Source organism: Primulina huaijiensis, chromosome 12 (assembly GCF_012295235.1).
Source record: "Primulina huaijiensis isolate GDHJ02 chromosome 12, ASM1229523v2, whole genome shotgun sequence".
Taxonomy (NCBI): Eukaryota; Viridiplantae; Streptophyta; class Magnoliopsida; order Lamiales; family Gesneriaceae; genus Primulina; species Primulina huaijiensis.
In genome coordinates, this window is record NC_133317.1 from 2,851,422 (window position 1) to 2,868,026 (window position 16,605).

The 16,605-nt window shown below is 38.7% G+C and overlaps 2 protein-coding genes and 1 pseudogene across 3 annotated transcripts; 2 read left to right on the plus strand and 1 right to left on the minus strand.

Moving 5' to 3' along the window:
- Window positions 1–289: 289 nt before the first annotated feature.
- Window positions 290–3,533, minus strand: LOC140990102 (ceramide kinase-like; annotated as a pseudogene).
- Window positions 3,534–5,538: 2,005 nt separating this feature from the next.
- LOC140990401 (uncharacterized) lies at window positions 5,539–8,767 on the plus strand. The gene is made up of 5 exons (XM_073460078.1): window positions 5,539–5,738; window positions 6,228–6,369; window positions 6,710–6,934; window positions 7,290–7,549; window positions 8,298–8,767. The coding sequence occupies exons 1-5, from the start codon at window positions 5,697–5,699 to the stop codon at window positions 8,610–8,612; spliced, it is 984 nt and encodes a 327-aa protein (XP_073316179.1). The 5' UTR covers window positions 5,539–5,696; the 3' UTR covers window positions 8,613–8,767.
- Window positions 8,768–9,779: 1,012 nt separating this feature from the next.
- Window positions 9,780–14,806, plus strand: LOC140989679 (splicing factor-like protein 1). 2 transcript variants are annotated; one of them, XR_012177550.1, is made up of 2 exons: window positions 9,780–13,679; window positions 13,769–14,806. XR_012177550.1 is itself a non-coding variant. In XM_073458995.1 (2 exons), exon 1 carries the CDS (start codon window positions 9,862–9,864, stop codon window positions 12,250–12,252), a length of 2,391 nt encoding a protein of 796 aa, XP_073315096.1. In that variant the 5' UTR covers window positions 9,780–9,861; the 3' UTR covers window positions 12,253–12,296; window positions 13,183–14,806. The 2 variants fall into 2 exon arrangements, 1 of the variants encoding a protein (XP_073315096.1); XM_073458995.1 differs by having other exon boundaries at window positions 9,780–12,296; window positions 13,183–14,806.
- Window positions 14,807–16,605: the final 1,799 nt, after the last annotated feature.

Consider the following 16,605-nt stretch of genomic DNA (forward strand, 5'->3'; position numbering starts at 1 on the left):
GCCGAGATTATATTTAAAAATTAAAATTTAGTGGTGATTTTATGAGAATGACATATCTTATGGTGGTTTTGTTCATAAAATCTATGTTATTTTTAATTCGTAATTTATATTTTTATTAAGATGAAAATATGAATTTGCATTTAATCGTATATCATTATTTAAATTTGAAGCTTTTTACTCTATAAAACTTATTTCAAATATATATCTTCAGTTAACTTCTTCTCAAACTAACCATGAGAACCAATTGTGTGAATAAAAATAATCCACATGAAATCAAGAACTTCTCCACTACTCCAACTCAATATACAAGCATGCATAAATTACTAAGGTTTCAGAAACACAATAAGTTATCAGTTTTTTTGCTCGTTAGCATGGAAAGAATCTAATATTTCAGTCCAGTGTTAAGCACATATGACCAGACTTGTATACAAAATTTTGTGTTGATTCACAGGTTCTTCGTGACGACTGGTTGATGCCGAAGAATGCTTCCTCAGACCTGCAAACTTTACACAGGTACCAAAACTTCTTGACCTCTCTTATAGTTCAGATTTTCCTAGCCGTTTCAGAAAAGGCAGCATCTGACAAAAACTCTGCTGCAGGCTAGAAAGGGGGCTAGAGTTCTTACAACCTGGAACTATTGCTCATGACAATTAGGGGAGAATTCGATATGATTCCAGGAATCCCTTTGACCATATTCGTATACACCCTTTAGAATCTATCACTCCACAACGATATTGTGAACGGTTTTTGTGTGATGTTTAATGACCCAAACTAGTGCCCTTTACGCATCAGGACCAGTTCCAAATAAGCTAACAAGACTTCGAAAAACTTGAGCTGATAACTTATGCGCATGAAAGAGCTTGCCATCCACATTCAATACGCCCTCCTTTCCGAATGATGTGAACGTGAAGGCCGGAGTCTGCTCATATAATACAGCAAACTCAGCGTGAAGTATGAAAAAATACGAGTTCATGTGCATCTGTCGCTATTGATATAAAGGAAAAAACTGTGAGAAAATATTGGAGACGTATACTTTATGGTGTTCGACGAAGTTAAAATCCAGGGGGTTTCCACCTTTTCTGGCAAAAGTTGAATAAGATGCCTGCATACATTTATGTGATAAATAATTAAGTTTATGTAGCGATGTAATGATGTTTCTTCTACTTAAATGCAGTAATGCCCTGGATTTATTGAGGAATTGTTGCAGTCTCCTGAAACTTATCTCAATATATAATACAAAATTTGAGTTTATTTTCAGTTTGGGCAACTAATTCTGCACCCTGCTGGGTGTGCCACCACTTCAAAATTCTACGTAGGAAAGGAGTGTGATGCACGCTCACAGTCGAAGTAAATCAATTTTCTCGATAGAGAGAGATTAAATATTACCGTAGATAAGAAGGGTGAGGGCAGTCTTTAATCAATATAAGATGCAAGAACCCATCAGAAAGGTGGGCGTCAGCAACCAAGCCATCTGGCGCCTTTCCATTGCGGCAAGAGCTTACAGCAGCACCCTCAATGAGAAAATGTCCTTTGGATTTCGATCATCTCAATCTCCCCAAGTTTGTCGTCAAACTCGAGCGTCCAATCATACTATCATTGGTTGTTTAATTACAAACTGTGCAGTTCGCATGGCAAATCATCCGCTCAGGTTTTCGACGAAAGTCCCAAAACGTTCTCCTACCTTGAGCATTGTTCTCGGCACTTGAGCCACTTTTTGCTGATTCAACTTCTACATAATTCACTTCTGCCTCACAAGACCTTAAATATCATAAACGTAGATAATAAAATTTAACTATCTAAAATACCCATGAAAATTCAAGGATCATAAAATCATATTATCTGCTACTAACTAATAAATGGCTCAGAGCATTACAGCATATGAGAATATCAGATGTTAAAAGTGATTATCTTGGTTAAGTAGATGAATAATTCTCATTAAAGATTATTAAATTAAACAATATTTTCGTTTATCTTGTCTTCCTGGGAAAAGGCTGGGAAAATTATTGTATTCAGTAAGATCTTGAAAAGTTCTAGCACCTCATACCTACCAGAGTATTTGCTTAATGTCCGCTAGCTTAATGTACAACAGATTCCGTAAACAACTAATTTCATCGAGGGGAAAAAACAACCAAAAACTTCACATACTCGAGTTAATAGTTGACTACTCCCTCCGTTCCAAAACTGTATATTACCCTTACAAAACCTTGGCAATTAATTTAACACTCCATGTTGATCTTGAAACTGGTGATAGAATATAAAAGGACAACATGAGGAAAAGTTTTTACCAACAGAGCAAAGTCACAGAAAAGGAGTTCCAGATCTATTGCCGGGTTTTGGTCCTGTAAGCACAAGCATGAACAAAAGTCTCATCAGTCATCACAATGATCCCCAAGTCTAAATAGACTAAATGAGGAAAAATTAAAATTGACTCAGGCTGCTCTTTCTCAGCAAATCGAATAACAAAGCCAATATATTTTATATCTGTGCTGAAGAAACACCTTTGTTCCAGCATAATCATATCTCTTAGGTCCCATCCACCGATACTTTTCGCTCTCTGTTATGACATCCCCATAGAAACCATACTTAACAAACCACCGCAAAATTTATTGGAGGACCGTGCACAGTGAGTATTTTGGTCCACAATTGTTGCCGCAGGAATAGAAAACAAGGGCATTAATCAAGACCAACAAATTCACTAATTATTAGTCGAGTCGGTGATAATTCGACAAGAACTAGAGGAATATCGAATTTACTGAATATCATAAAAAATATCATGGTGCATTTTACTATTGCAGGTATGCGTTATCTAGAGTAGACTGGCAGCTTTTCATTTCAAGAGGGTAACGAAATGCTTTAATAATGGCCAGAAAATCTAGATTTCAAGACAATTTTGTGAATCTCAGAATGCACCATGAATGCCAAATAACACCAACATTGCAACCGCAAAAAAGTTTGACATCTCATTCCACATCACTGCAGAATTGATGATGAATAAAACAGGGCTATTCATGTCACGATAAAGAGGTTATGAAAAATTGCCAAGGGACGTAGTAAATAGAAAGATGAACAAGACATCATATTCATTTGAAATACAAGAACGAATGCCAACCAAAGAGTTTGATTACTGGACAGAAGTACATTGTAGAACTAACACGAAAGTAATTTTATATTCTAAAGAGTGGTCAAAAGTTGCATCTTCATGTCCACTAAATGGCAAGAAAAAATTAATATACAACGGGACAGGATTAGTCCACTATTTGGTATGAAACTTCAATGCAAAAAACTAAGACAAGAACTGGATATTCAATAGATAAACAAAATCGCAAGTGTAATTAATAGAAGACTTAAAAATACCCAGCAAAAGAAGCTGCATAGCGTACACAGGGTTCATCATTTGATGCATTTGTCACTTTCCATCCAACAACTTGAGCTATATCAATGTGCACCCCTTTTCCAAGGATTATATGCAATGCTGATGTTACAGGGTCTCGAGCACCAGTTGTACTGCAAATGCAAAACCAATTTACAGTCATTATGCCCAAAATAATGCACGAGCCAGGGTGATTATGTATGCCCGCCAATTCAGAACTTATGAAAGCATTAAAAATAAATTTTAGAAGTCATAAAGCATTTGCGGGGGAGGTAGGGGGACAATCTGAAGAGAAAAATCTGATTATCTTCTATATGAAACCAGCCAACTCCATTTTCTGCAGCAGACAGATTATCATATTAAACACTAATTGCAGGCATTCATTAATTAAAAGACTTCAGCCCCGTGCTAATGTTGGTGAAAACCCAGTGAACCAACAGGTGCCATTGTGAGTTTTTCAACAACGAGGGTCTAATTGTTGTTAAGCTTTCTCCTGTTCTGAACAATGTGCATAAAAGCAAGTCGAGGCAAGGATGTTTCTTTGCCCGCAAGACGAAATTGCCCGTATCACCAAAATAGTATGAAAACTTAACGACTGACTATCGATACGATAGCTCAACATGCAATGACTAAATTAATTTAGCTTATTTCCAGAACTCAGGCAAACATAAGTAATGAAAAACATCAACTTACAGTTCGAGTTAATTCCATGACACTTTGATCTTTTCAGAATAAGATATCAAGTTCACACCTAGCCAAAAAATGTTCAGCTCATGTTCTCTAATTATCCATAATCTATTGGGGATACAGAGATCTAATCACCATTTTCAGACACAATTTGACTCCATATCACACAAGACTAGGTTAAGATGACGCTCTATATTCAAACAGAAGTTCATATCCTAAAGAAAGTCAATGTCAATAAGCTTTCAAAAGAATCTATTGATAAATATAGCCTTTTGAACTCTGCTAATCCAAATCCCAAAGAGTTCCATTGTGACCCAAAGAATAGCCTTTTGAACTCTGCTGATCCAAATTTCTTTATCAGCATATCGGCAAGATAAACTGCGAGCTTGATCTATAAATAATAACACCAGCATTTCACGATATCGTGTTGCGATTTGGATATTGCTGACTCCGGATAAATTTGTGCAGGCCAAAATTAAGTGGCACGGGATAAACCCGCATGCGTCAAATCAAAGCATTCGGCTAAAACAAGATCAGGCAGACTGAAATAATATGGTAAAAAGATGAACCTAAGAACAAAATAATAATAATAACAAAACAAAAATTCCAACTTAATCTAAGAAAAGCTTCACCAGAATCAACATCATGATCAAATAATTACTGCCAGCAAAAGGCTATTCATTGAAAGAAGATGAAAATAGGGAGTTGCTTACATTATGCACAGGTTCAACCAATTTCGAGGACAGCCCATCTGAATTAAAGGTGAGAACCACCTCCCCAACATGATCTAAGAAAAGCATTGTGCTCAAGATAGAATCTTTACCGGCATCATTAAACAGTTCATTCGGATGAGGATTTTCATCCAATGAAACATTTTCATTTCGATCCGTTAATAATTTGATGAAAATTCAGAATCTCGGAGTCCGATTTCCGATATTATCTCAATCAAATCTACGGAAACAAGTATGAATCTAAGGAAAGAATTAGTTCGTCCCAATTGACAGCTTGACTGCATCATCTGCTGTAATAAACCAAATCATCCGAATTTTACCATGAGTTTGGTTCAATCGTTTAATTTGAATTAACCAAATTAATGCTCACCCCTAGCAAAGATGGTTAACAATGATATAATAAAAACAATATCTTTTTCAGTATTATAGTATATTGCTATAGATCAAGATTACAAAATCCTCCTTTATAATCCAATTCTATGACTCAAAATCAATTAAAATAGTATATTTGTAAATGAAAAAAAATCATAAATATTTATTATGAACTCAACTTAATATAGAAGAACTACATATCAATTTTGATTCGATTAATTTAATTTTGCCTCAAATTTTATAAAATTTTCAAATAAATATATTAATATCGTAATTTTTTTGGGGTGATTGACAAACAAATTTATCATTATAAAAAATGCTACTTTTTAAACAACCGGTCGGTCGGCCCCCAAACGCATACATGGTGAGATCACTAAAAGGCGGCCACATTTCGCCAATCGCTCGACCTGTTAGATACTCGTTTTCTTGCAGAATCTCCGCTCAATCGGCTGACGGAAATCCTTCCCCAAACCTCTCCCTTTGTAATCAAGGCACGAGTCAGAGGCCTCTCCGCCTCTGCAATCAAAGCATTTAAAATGGTGAAAGCCATCAGGGTTCATGAGTTGGGTGGCCCGGAGGTATCCCCTTTGTTTATTATTTTTTTTTTTTCTCTTTGTCTTGCTTCAAAATTTCATTAGCTTATCTTCTGTGGTATTTGGGATTTATGTCTTATACTACGTGAAAATTGGTTTCTTGGCTTTTGTGGAAGAGAGCTGTTGGAAAAATTTATCCTTGTCGAGGGGGAGAAAGGCTGATGTAGTGTAACTTAGAGCTAAACTGAGAATTTTTCGGGTCATCAGCGGGCGATCTCCCACAAGAATGTCGTCCCGCTTGGTTCTTAAAGCTAGTTATGTTGCGTGGCTTGGAATTTGTGGGTTGAACTTGAATAAGCAACATTGAAATCAAATTAGAGTGTTTCTAGTTTCCCGTTTACGACTAGAAGGGCCCGATTTTGTTATTTAGAAAGTGTTGCTTGTGTGGTAAAATGGATACTGATCTTTGATAGTATTGATGTGAAATAGATTTATAATTTACTTCAATTTACTGCTGTTAATATTGGATGATAGGTCCTCAAATGGGAAGACGTGGAAATAGGTGAACCAAAGGATGGAGAAATTAAAGTGAAAAATAAGGCCATTGGAGTTAACTTCATTGATGTTTATTTTCGAAAAGGGGTTTACAAGGCTTCAGCGCTACCCTTCACACCAGGTCCAATTCATTCTCCCATCTTTACTTCAGTTGGCTGATACGAATATATATTTTTTGTGACAATTGGTTTGATGGGAAAATTAATCCTTACGAATTGCTACAGTTAATGAAATGACATTTCGACCCCTTATTTTTCAAAACACTCTCTATTTGTTAACATAATCAGTGGTTTTAGCTTTTTGTTCCTATTTGAAACAACTAAGCTTTCCCATGTTTTCATTTTGTTTTCATAGAAGAACACGCATTAGCAACACAGATGATCATTTATTATGATAACTCACTTCCGAAATATGGAGTCACGGACTTTAAGCGCCAATTTATCTAAAATGTTTGATGACAGGTATGGAAGGTGTTGGCATTGTGACCACTGTTGGACCTGGACTTACTGGTAGAAAGGTTGGAGATCTTGTTGCTTATGCTGGTAATCCAATGGGTTCTTATGCAGAGGAACAAATTCTTCCCGCAGACAAAGTGGTTCCGGTGCCTCCTTCTATTGATCCCGCCACTGCAGCTTCCATCATGCTCAAGGGAATGACGGCTCAGTTTCTTGTCCGAGGATGCTTCAAACTAAGTCGTCCTATAGATTATCATTGCCAAAGCTTTTAGTTTTTTTTATCTGGTTTCTAGGCAAGAAGTGCTTGCTGAATTTTTTTATGGTGTTTTTGAATTAATAGATTTGATTATGCATTTGAAATCGTTTTCTGATCCATCGAATGGTTTCAAGTTTTTGAGAAGTATATAGATTTATTTGTTTAATATATAAATATTTAAATTCTTGTTTTTCACTCCATTGGGAAATCTGTACATCTCAAATGATGGGATAAAATTATAATTGCTTAAAAAAAAAAGAATTCGTCACAATTCTATAAGCCCTTGCTTTGTAGATCTGTTTATACCTAATGATCCTCACGTTTCTTTACAGGTTGAACTGGGACACACGGTCCTCATTCATGCAGCTGCTGGTGGAGTGGGGTCTCTGTTGTGCCAATGGGCAAATGCCTGTGGCGCTACAGTAATTGGAGCTGTCTCAACTAAAGAGAAGGCTGCTCAAGCAAAAGAAGACGGGTGTCACCATACGATAGTTTACAAGGATGAAGATTTTGTTACCCGTGTCCAAGAGATTACATCTGGGAAGGGAGTTGAGGTTGTCTATGATTCTGTTGGAAAAGACACTTTTGAGGTAAATGGTGTGCTCTCTCAATTGTAGTCTGTAGATTGAAATATTAGAGCAACTGATATAGAAATGTGTGCTTTTAGAACTTTGTTTGAGTCGCAGCTGATAAAAGTGACAGATTTAATATGCCTTTCACTTGTGATGAACTGGAGTATGATTCATGGGCTTGGCTAAGTCTCGGCCTATTGCCTATTTGCATGGTGTTAGTGCTCTTTTTCTTTGTTTTCCCCTTTCAAGACTAATCAAACAAAAAGGTTTACACTAACAATCCAGGCATTCAAAATATTTACAATTCTTCTTGATATCATGATCGCACACCTCTTCAATGTTAACCCTCATTTCTTTAACTGAATCCTGGATTCATTTTTCAAGGTCATGGTTATTTATGGGCAAATGTGAATTCATGCCCGTGGAACTTGGAAGATGAATGGATCTTGTTTACCTGGGGTTTTGACCATGCACCATGCAATTGGTTTGGGTCGTCTTCCCTTGCAGTTTTCCTCTAGCGTAGACTTCATTTAGAAATCAGGACACAAAATTTCCATGGAGTAGGTTGATCTAGGTTAAATTTTCCTGTCTTCATGTTTTTGACATCTGTAGCATTACACGCTATCATCAATTGGTCATGGTTTACCAGAATCTGAAACACCACTAAAAAGTTTCGTTTTTAAAAGCCTATGCCACTGCAGCACTGACCGTACCTACTAAATCACATTGGAACTAATTTTCCCCAGTTTGGTTGTGATATAATCAGGGCTCGTTGGCATGCTTGAAATTGGCCGGATACATGGTGAGCTTCGGGCAGTCATCAGGCGCCCCAGATCCAGTGCCTTTGTCGGCTCTTGCAGCTAAATCTCTTTTCTTGACAAGGCCTACACTGATGCACTACAATGTTACCCGAGACCAACTGCTCGAAGCTGCTGGAGAACTCTTTGCCAACGTTGTATCAGGCGTACTACGTGTTCGTGGAAATCATACATACCCTTTATCCCAGGCAGCACAAGCACATTCTGATCTCGAGAGCCGGAAAACTACGGGATCGGTCGTGCTTATACCTGATGGATGTTGATTGGACATTGATCCAGTCACGAGCATTGTATAACTTTATTGTGTTTAATTTAATTTTGCTTGTTACCTGTTATTTGGATTTATAACTGAATATCATGAATGTTATTTAGCCTTGTGCTTTTGGGCAATGAAATAAAAATCCTTGTTTATATCTAATTTTCTAGTCTATTTATCAAATATATGTATAAAAATTTGTTTTATAATCAGTAATTGGTTATGCATCAACTGGTACATTTGAAGATGATGATGCATATTAGATATAAAAAAGTGAACCATTTATTCCATTTGAATTTAAAAGCACTCTTTTATTGTGTCAACTACATGTATGATGATCAAGTTAGATAATTTTTAGAATAACAAAAATATTAACTTTTTCATGTTGGATATTGTACAAGTATATAGCTAGCACATGCACTCATTGTGTTGCAATTTGCAGAAGGAATGTTCAAACTGGATCGGTCGAACTGACTCCAAAAATATCTCTCATTTGGCAAAAACTTGTGTGAGACGGTCTCACGGGTCGTATTTGTGAGACGGAGCTCATTTGGGTCATCCATGAAAAAGTATTACTTTTTATGCTAAGAGTATTACTTTTTATTATGAATATGGATAGTCAAACAAATTAAGATTCACGAGACGGTCTCACATGAGACCCACCCCCACTTTGGGTGATTGAACTGGCATAGGTTTGGATTTCAAATCTCTGGGATCATGAGACCGGGCTTGTAGCCCAGTGGTCTCACCCCCTGCCGGAATAACCGGTTTCCCCGGGTTCGATCCCCCTTCTCGCGTGAGTTGTAATGAAATAAAAAAAAATCTCTGGGGATCATGGGCGCACACAATAATACTTTGAGAGGGACATCTTCACGGGCCGACCCATTACAGATGGTTCTATGATTACATTTGGTGGTCAACAGCCACTGGGCCTCATAAGGGCTGTAGCAAGTCCATCTTCTATGTATACCAGTGGCTTGCCACCGATGATCCAGGACAATTGGCAAACTGGGCCTGCGTGAAGATGAAGTATTCCATTTGAGTGATTTTGATGTTCGCGTCGCTGCATAAATTTTATTGAAAAAAGAAAAACTTATCCAGATTATTATTAAATACCTAAAATGTCCTCTAATTAATTTGTATTTACTAGCGGATCGTGGACCCATGATCCGAATCTAACCCTAAAATCTCCTGATTCTCATTTAGCGTCTCCGCATCCCATCGCCGATCTAAACCCTTCCTTCTCTATTCGTGCGATGGACACCATTCAATCCAATTACATGGATTCACCGCCGCAGTCACTGCTCGAATCCCAGCTTCAATCGCCTTATACAGACGAAAATTTATCCAATCAACCCGAAACCCTAGCAAAAGCTCACGATTCGTCGATTGTGGTTCCGGATAACGGACGTCCTGGGGTCGACGGTGGTTCTCCGAAATCGAGTCTGCCGAAACAGTTGCTGTCAGGAAACGGCCTGACGAACACAAACAGCGGCACCGACAAGGAATTTTCCGGTGGCGAGGAGGAGACCACCAGCCGGAGGAAGAGGAGGTCGCGGTGGGACCCCCCTCCGAGCGAGTCGAGCAACGATGTTACTGCGAATGACGGAGGCGGTGATGGCAATACCGGGACTGGAGGGAGGAAGCGGAGATCCAGGTGGGCAGATGATGAACCGAAGCCCGTGATTCAGTTGCCTGATTTTATGAAAGATTTCACTGGGGGTATCGAGTTCGATCCCGAAGTGCAGGCTTTGAATAGTAGGTTACTTGAAATCAGTCGTAAATTGCAATCTGGTATGCTTTTGGACGATAGAGCCGAGGGCGCTAGGTCACCCTCTCCTGAGCCTGTTTACGATAACTTGGGTATTAGGATTAACACGAGAGAGTATCGAGCCCGTGAGAAATTGAACAGGGAGAGGCAAGAAATTATATCACAGATTCTTAAGAAGAATCCTGCCTTTAAGCCGCCTGCGGATTATAGGCCTCCGAAGCTTTATAAGAAGCTCTATATTCCGATGAAGGAGTACCCTGGTTATAATTTTATTGGACTGATTATTGGTCCGAGAGGAAACACCCAGAAGAGGATGGAAAGAGAGACAGGAGCAAAGACTGTTATTAGGGGTAAAGGCTCTATAAAGGAGGGTAGGCTGCAACAGAAGAGGGATTTGAAACCTGATCCTTCAGAGAATGAAGATTTGCACGTGTTGGTGGAGGCTGACACTCAGGAGTCACTTGATGCTGCTGCTGGTATGGTCGAGAAGCTCTTGCAGCCTGTTGACGAGGTTCTTAATGAGCACAAGAGGCAGCAACTCAGGGAGCTTGCGGCCCTGAATGGCACCATAAGAGATGAAGAATTTTGTAGGCTGTGTGGTGAGCCTGGGCACCGCCAATATGCATGTCCTTCTCGAACCTCAACTTTTAAGAGCGATGTACTCTGTAAGATATGCGGTGATGGTGGGCATCCTACAATAGATTGTCCAGTGAAGAATACGACAGGCAAGAAAATGGATGATGAGTATCAGAACTTCTTGGCAGAATTGGGAGGAACCGTTCCAGAGTCTGCAATCAAGCAAAGCTCCACGATGCTCGCCTTACCTGGTAGTTCGGGAGCCAATCCGCCTTGGGCAGGTGGTACAAACACTTCTAGTAACACCACACAAGCTGGTTTGGGAGCTAATATAATCAAGCCGAAGGAATACGATGAAACAAATCTATACATTGGGTACTTGCCGCCCACTTTTGATGATGATGGTTTGATAAATTTATTCTCTCCTTTTGGTGAAATTGTTATGGCTAAGGTTATTAAAGACCGGGACTCTGGTCTGAGTAAAGGCTATGGATTTGTTAAGTATGCTGATGTCCAGCAGGCTAATAATGCCATTGCAAGCATGAATGGTCACAGATTAGATGGGAGGACTATTGCTGTGAGAGTAGCTGGCAAACCACCTCAGCCAACAGTGCCTCCAGGACCTCCAGTTTCATCAGTACCCCCTTACCCTGCACCTAGTCATCCTGGTGGTACCTACCCATCCCAGCAATACAATGTCGGTGGTCCAATTCCTGGTGTGCCACCTGGGAGCTATCCTGGGGCACAAGTTTCATGGGGTCCACCCGGACCTCCTCTTTATGCTTCCTATCCTCATTATCCTCCTCCACCTCCAGGATCAGCTGTGTATCATCCTGTTCCAGGGCAACCCTCTCCTCAGTTCGGAATGCAATATCCTCCACCGCCAATGCCACCAGCTGCTTCTAGTGCCCCGGTACAGACTATTTCATCTGGTGATACCCAACAAAGTTATTCATCTGCTGGTGAGACACATCAAAGTTATCCGCCTGGAATGCAACCACAGAGCATTGCTCCTGTTCATTCTGCCCCAACCTTTATATATGGCCATTCCATGGCTTCCATGCCACCAAATGCTCATGCTACATACCCAGCACCTCCTTATAGCTATTCGGCTTATTATGGGGCTGTCCCCCCTCCCCCTCCTCCAGCTGCGCCTCAGTTGAACGTGGATCCCTCCCATAGCTTGAGTAATGTCCCTTGGGCCTCAAACCCTCCAGCACCGCCCCCTCCATCTGCCCCTGAGAAAAGTAACTACAATAAGGATGCTGAATTTGAGAATTTCATGGCAGAAATGAAATGATCATGGAATTCAATGAAGAGTGAAGACCTCTTTCCAAATCAGAGGTAACCACTGCATAAATTTTTCCATGTTGGAACAATGCACCTTCTGTTCTTGTTGCCACAATATCTGATTGATTTGTGTTTTTTCACAAGCTTGCCAGCCAATTTTGGGAAAAGGTTATATCAGGTAGTGATAGCTCATTAGATAGCCAGCTGAAATGAAAATGTTTAGCGTTGTCCTGTTGTTTACGAATCAATCTATGGCATATGAGTTGAACTAGGGTAATTTTGCCTTGTACTAATTAGTAACAAGTAACAACGATAAAAAATGCTATAGCTGTATGATTAAGGCTGCCAGTAAAATGGAAGTTGTGAATTTAGACTTGCACTTAGTGAACGGATAATGTTTTGACACCCAAGTGTACAGTTGTAGATAAATTTAAATCAAGAGTTCTTGTCACATTGCCTGTGAACCTACAAGCCTTCGTTCCTTTTTTTTTTAACACTAGTTTTATTGATTGAATTCAAGTTTACTTTGTGCGAGCATACAAATCCAAAATCCTGCTTGCAAAGAGGAGTCATGCCTGGCCAGTAGATGGTCATTGTCATTCATTAATGCTCGGCCAATTGTGAAATGATGTCTTACTAGCATTTTTTGTTCTAAGAAAACGATAAAACCAAATAAAATTTTATACATGGATAATTGTTTGCTTGCCCTCATGTGAAATGTTTGAGTCTGTGCAGATAGCCTATTCTGAGTGATACAACTATCTGTGTTGCTCATGAGCATCTTCTCTACCATGTGTTGGGAGTCTTGGCCCCTCTGATATCGTATTTGTGTTTGATGTAATTTTATCATGTCTGCGTTTTTTCTTTTTCAAGTAGCTTTAGTGATTATTTAATGAATTATAAGCTCATTTTTTTTTGTCATTATGCAATATTTTGACAGGCCGTTTGTTGGAGCACTTCTCATCCTGATTTCTTATCTCTTGCCATGATTTACTTGTTGGAAGTTTGGGACTCACATAACCTTGATGTAATGTTAACATTTGCAGAGAGTTGTAAGAGGTTCAGTTCAGCCATCTGGTGGACTACTGATTCACAAATTCTTCTGTTGGTTGTGCCTTTTGTAGGACTATTCTGTCTGTGGACGCTTTTATCTGCTTTATACTATCTATCTTTTAAAATTCAATTTATATTACATGTTTGAACGCTTCAATTTCTGGTTGCTGACCTTTTGTGTCAGTCTATCTCACTATTACCCATGTGATTGCATCATGTCCACTTTATTAGACATGCTTCTGTTTGAGTTTTCATGCCTTCTGTTCCTTGTTATTATGACTGCTCCTAGTGGTTGTAGCTCCTGACACACTTGAAAGCAGGCTGATGCTTACCTCTTCTTATCTAAGCGCACCGAGCAAATCTTGTATTATATGTTCCCAGGTGGTACGTGTAATATCTGACAAGTTCTTATCAACCGCCTTTTGATTTCATTCTTTAACTCTCTGATCTCTTCTCCAATTCGTGTGAGGCAGGTGCTATGATTGTGCTGATGTAATATTTGAGTATTCGGTTTAGCTTCACTTGGAACGTTTATGCCTCTTGACAGTAGCCTGTGTTTCTCCCCTTTATGATGGGAGTGCAGGTGTGGATCTGTTTTAGTTGTTTTTTGGTTGATGGTTATGATCGACTGATTGACTGCAGGAGGAAGCTATGTGCTGCAAAATGAGATGGCAATAAATGGATATAGTTTCTCTGTAGGTGCTTGTTTTAGAGGATGTGGGTTTAGACTCTAGTGTGATTATTTTCCATTCATTAGATACATGCCAAAACACATCTAAGCAGAAGCTATAGAGTTAATATTTTGCTGTTCTCTGCTTGTGGGAGGTTTTTATGCCTTTTTCAAAGAGGGGACGCTTATGTGTTTGCAACTTAATTGGAAAATATTGCCATTCTAACTTTTGACTGGATATTACCAGATGAAATCGTTCCCGATACTCCTGATGATACCTTGGTCACTTCCTTCTTGAATAATTGCATAATGCTTACCATCGTCTTTCAGTTCTATGCGGTTGCCTCGACTTCACACACAGTTTGTACTTCTGTTTTTGTGATTCATTCCACAGTATCCGGGACCGAAGAATGTAGTCGAGAAGGGAAATGAGTTTCCTGGCATGTTAACTGTCTTTTTTATCGTGTCCTAACACAGCTTTTTGGCCACACGTTGAAGCTATACATGTTGATGTGATGATGATGGTTGATTTTTTCTTTGTTTACTCAAATAGTAAAGCCTCTTTTTTTCTTACAAGTTAACGCACAGGTGCATTAAGGTACCTCCTCCAATTTTTGTGTATTTTGATCCCCCTCCATTAAAGTATGTCCCATTATTTTTGTCGTTGAATTTTTATGGCTTCCTCGTTCATGTTTGAAAATTGATAGCTATTGTCGTCTAGGGTTTTGTTAAGTACGTTGTTATTAGGATTCCAAGTTAGAGCAGTGTTTTTTCCTTGACCAAAATACCAACTAGCTTTTCAGATTTTTCCTTGGAACTCCAAACATATTTAGTAGTTTTTAAAATTTTTTATTGGAACCGTCAGTATCCAATTTCATTGGTCTTTTCATTATTTCATTGATCTTTGATGATTAGATAACAGGATGGAGATGTATGAAAGTTGCTTCTGTACAGAAGGTTGGACAAGGTGTCGCACATATACCAGAAGTTTTATCCTACTGTACTTCATTCCAATCTTGGATTGTTGGTTTGAGTTGTTTTGTAATGATGATGAACGAACAAGAACAACCTAATCGAGTCAATGTTTAAATAAAATTTAGGGCTATGTTTTTTGATAACCAAAGGTTTCTTTCAAAGTTGAAAATTCACAAATTACTCCAAGGACCTGGGGACAAGATGATAAAATTAGAGATTTTAGGTAACGAGGGAGACACTAAAAAAAAAAAATTTAGTACAGGCTAATGCAGGTGTTGATAGGGGGGATCCTGGCTTGGTGAAGCCTAGCTCGATTTTTCTGAGGTCGTTTGATTAAAGTTTTTTGTTGACTGGAGTAGTAGGAAAAAATAAGTAGGTTCTAGTTTGGTGATCTCTATTAAACGTCTTATATTTGCACCAGACGAATAAGCTCTAGGCTTTTACAACAGCAAAATTTACTTAGGTCATTTACGCATTTGTTTCCAACTTCAGCAAAAAGCCAATGCTGCCAGCAACCAAATGTAAGAAGTGTAGTCTATGATTAATTTGTGTTATTCTTTATACAATATTTAATCATCGAGCCCTATATCATAGCACATGTAGGTATGGGTTGCAATTTATCTAGTAAGGTTCAATATCTATAAGCGGCTGGCTGATGTTGGAGCACTCACTTGTCCGTAGAGTAAAGCGCTCTTCTTTTTATAGGAGGTGTAAGACCCTCGTCCCCAGAGGCATCCCATGGTTTGATAACGATCTCATGATATGATATAAATGTATCTTGCAATTGGATAAGTTGATGCTACAATAATTACGGAACTTAAATGTATCTATGATCTTCTGGACAAGTTCAGTGCCTATCAAAAATCTAAGCCGTAAATAAAGTTTAAAAGGTTTGTTGACCCTTTGCTATATTGCTTACCACCGTATTTCAATTAAGCTTCTTTTACATATACTAGTGAAAATATACACATGTTGCGTGGTAAAATAGCCATTATAATACATACAAATTATTTGACAACGTGAACACAAAATTTTACACAATATANTCTCACATAACATTTTAGTACCTCGATAATTTGTCAAATTTCATTTTAGTCCTTCGATAATTATAAAAAAAATATACACACGCACCGCATGTGCAAAGTAGCTAGTTTTTATTATTAAATAAGGGTATAATAGTCATCTTATCATTTTCAATGTTTTGTCTGCCTCATATGTTACAATATATTTAATTATTCCAATCACATGTCGTTTATTTCATAATAACTTGAACTAGTGTAAGGATTCAACCAAACACAGTCTTACAGGCCCAATACAGGCGATTCCTGAAACATGTGTGGCCGGGCCGATCCTCAGGCCCAATACATTTTAACAAATGAAGCCCACTATCGAGCCCCACGACAACTATAAAGCTATCCTGTAAACCCTAATATCCGCTGGTCGTCATCATCTTTAATTCAGCAGCCGTGATATGGGTATGCAAAACCCTAGGACCTACAACCCCATTACTGTGATCATGTTTTGCCGGTTACATTTTAGGTGTCTAGTCGGTTGGAACGCTGGTTGATTTGGTTTATTTCTGGTTTTTCTGCAGGCGCCTACACTTACGTGTCGGAACTATGGAAGAAGAAGCAATCGGATGTGATGAGGTTCTTGCTGAGGGTT

Excerpts from the sequence above, each read along its gene's own strand:
- LOC140990401 (XM_073460078.1), top strand. The coding sequence starts at position 5,697 with ATGGTGAAAGCCATCAGGGTTCATGAGTTGGGTGGCCCGGAG. Across the intron at positions 5,739-6,227 it reads ATGAGTTGGGTGGCCCGGAG|GTCCTCAAATGGGAAGACGT; the intron begins GTATCCCCTTTG and ends ATTGGATGATAG. Across the intron at positions 6,370-6,709 it reads AGCGCTACCCTTCACACCAG|GTATGGAAGGTGTTGGCATT; the intron begins GTCCAATTCATT and ends GTTTGATGACAG.
- LOC140989679 (XM_073458995.1), top strand. The coding sequence starts at position 9,862 with ATGGACACCATTCAATCCAATTACATGGATTCACCGCCGCAGTCACTG.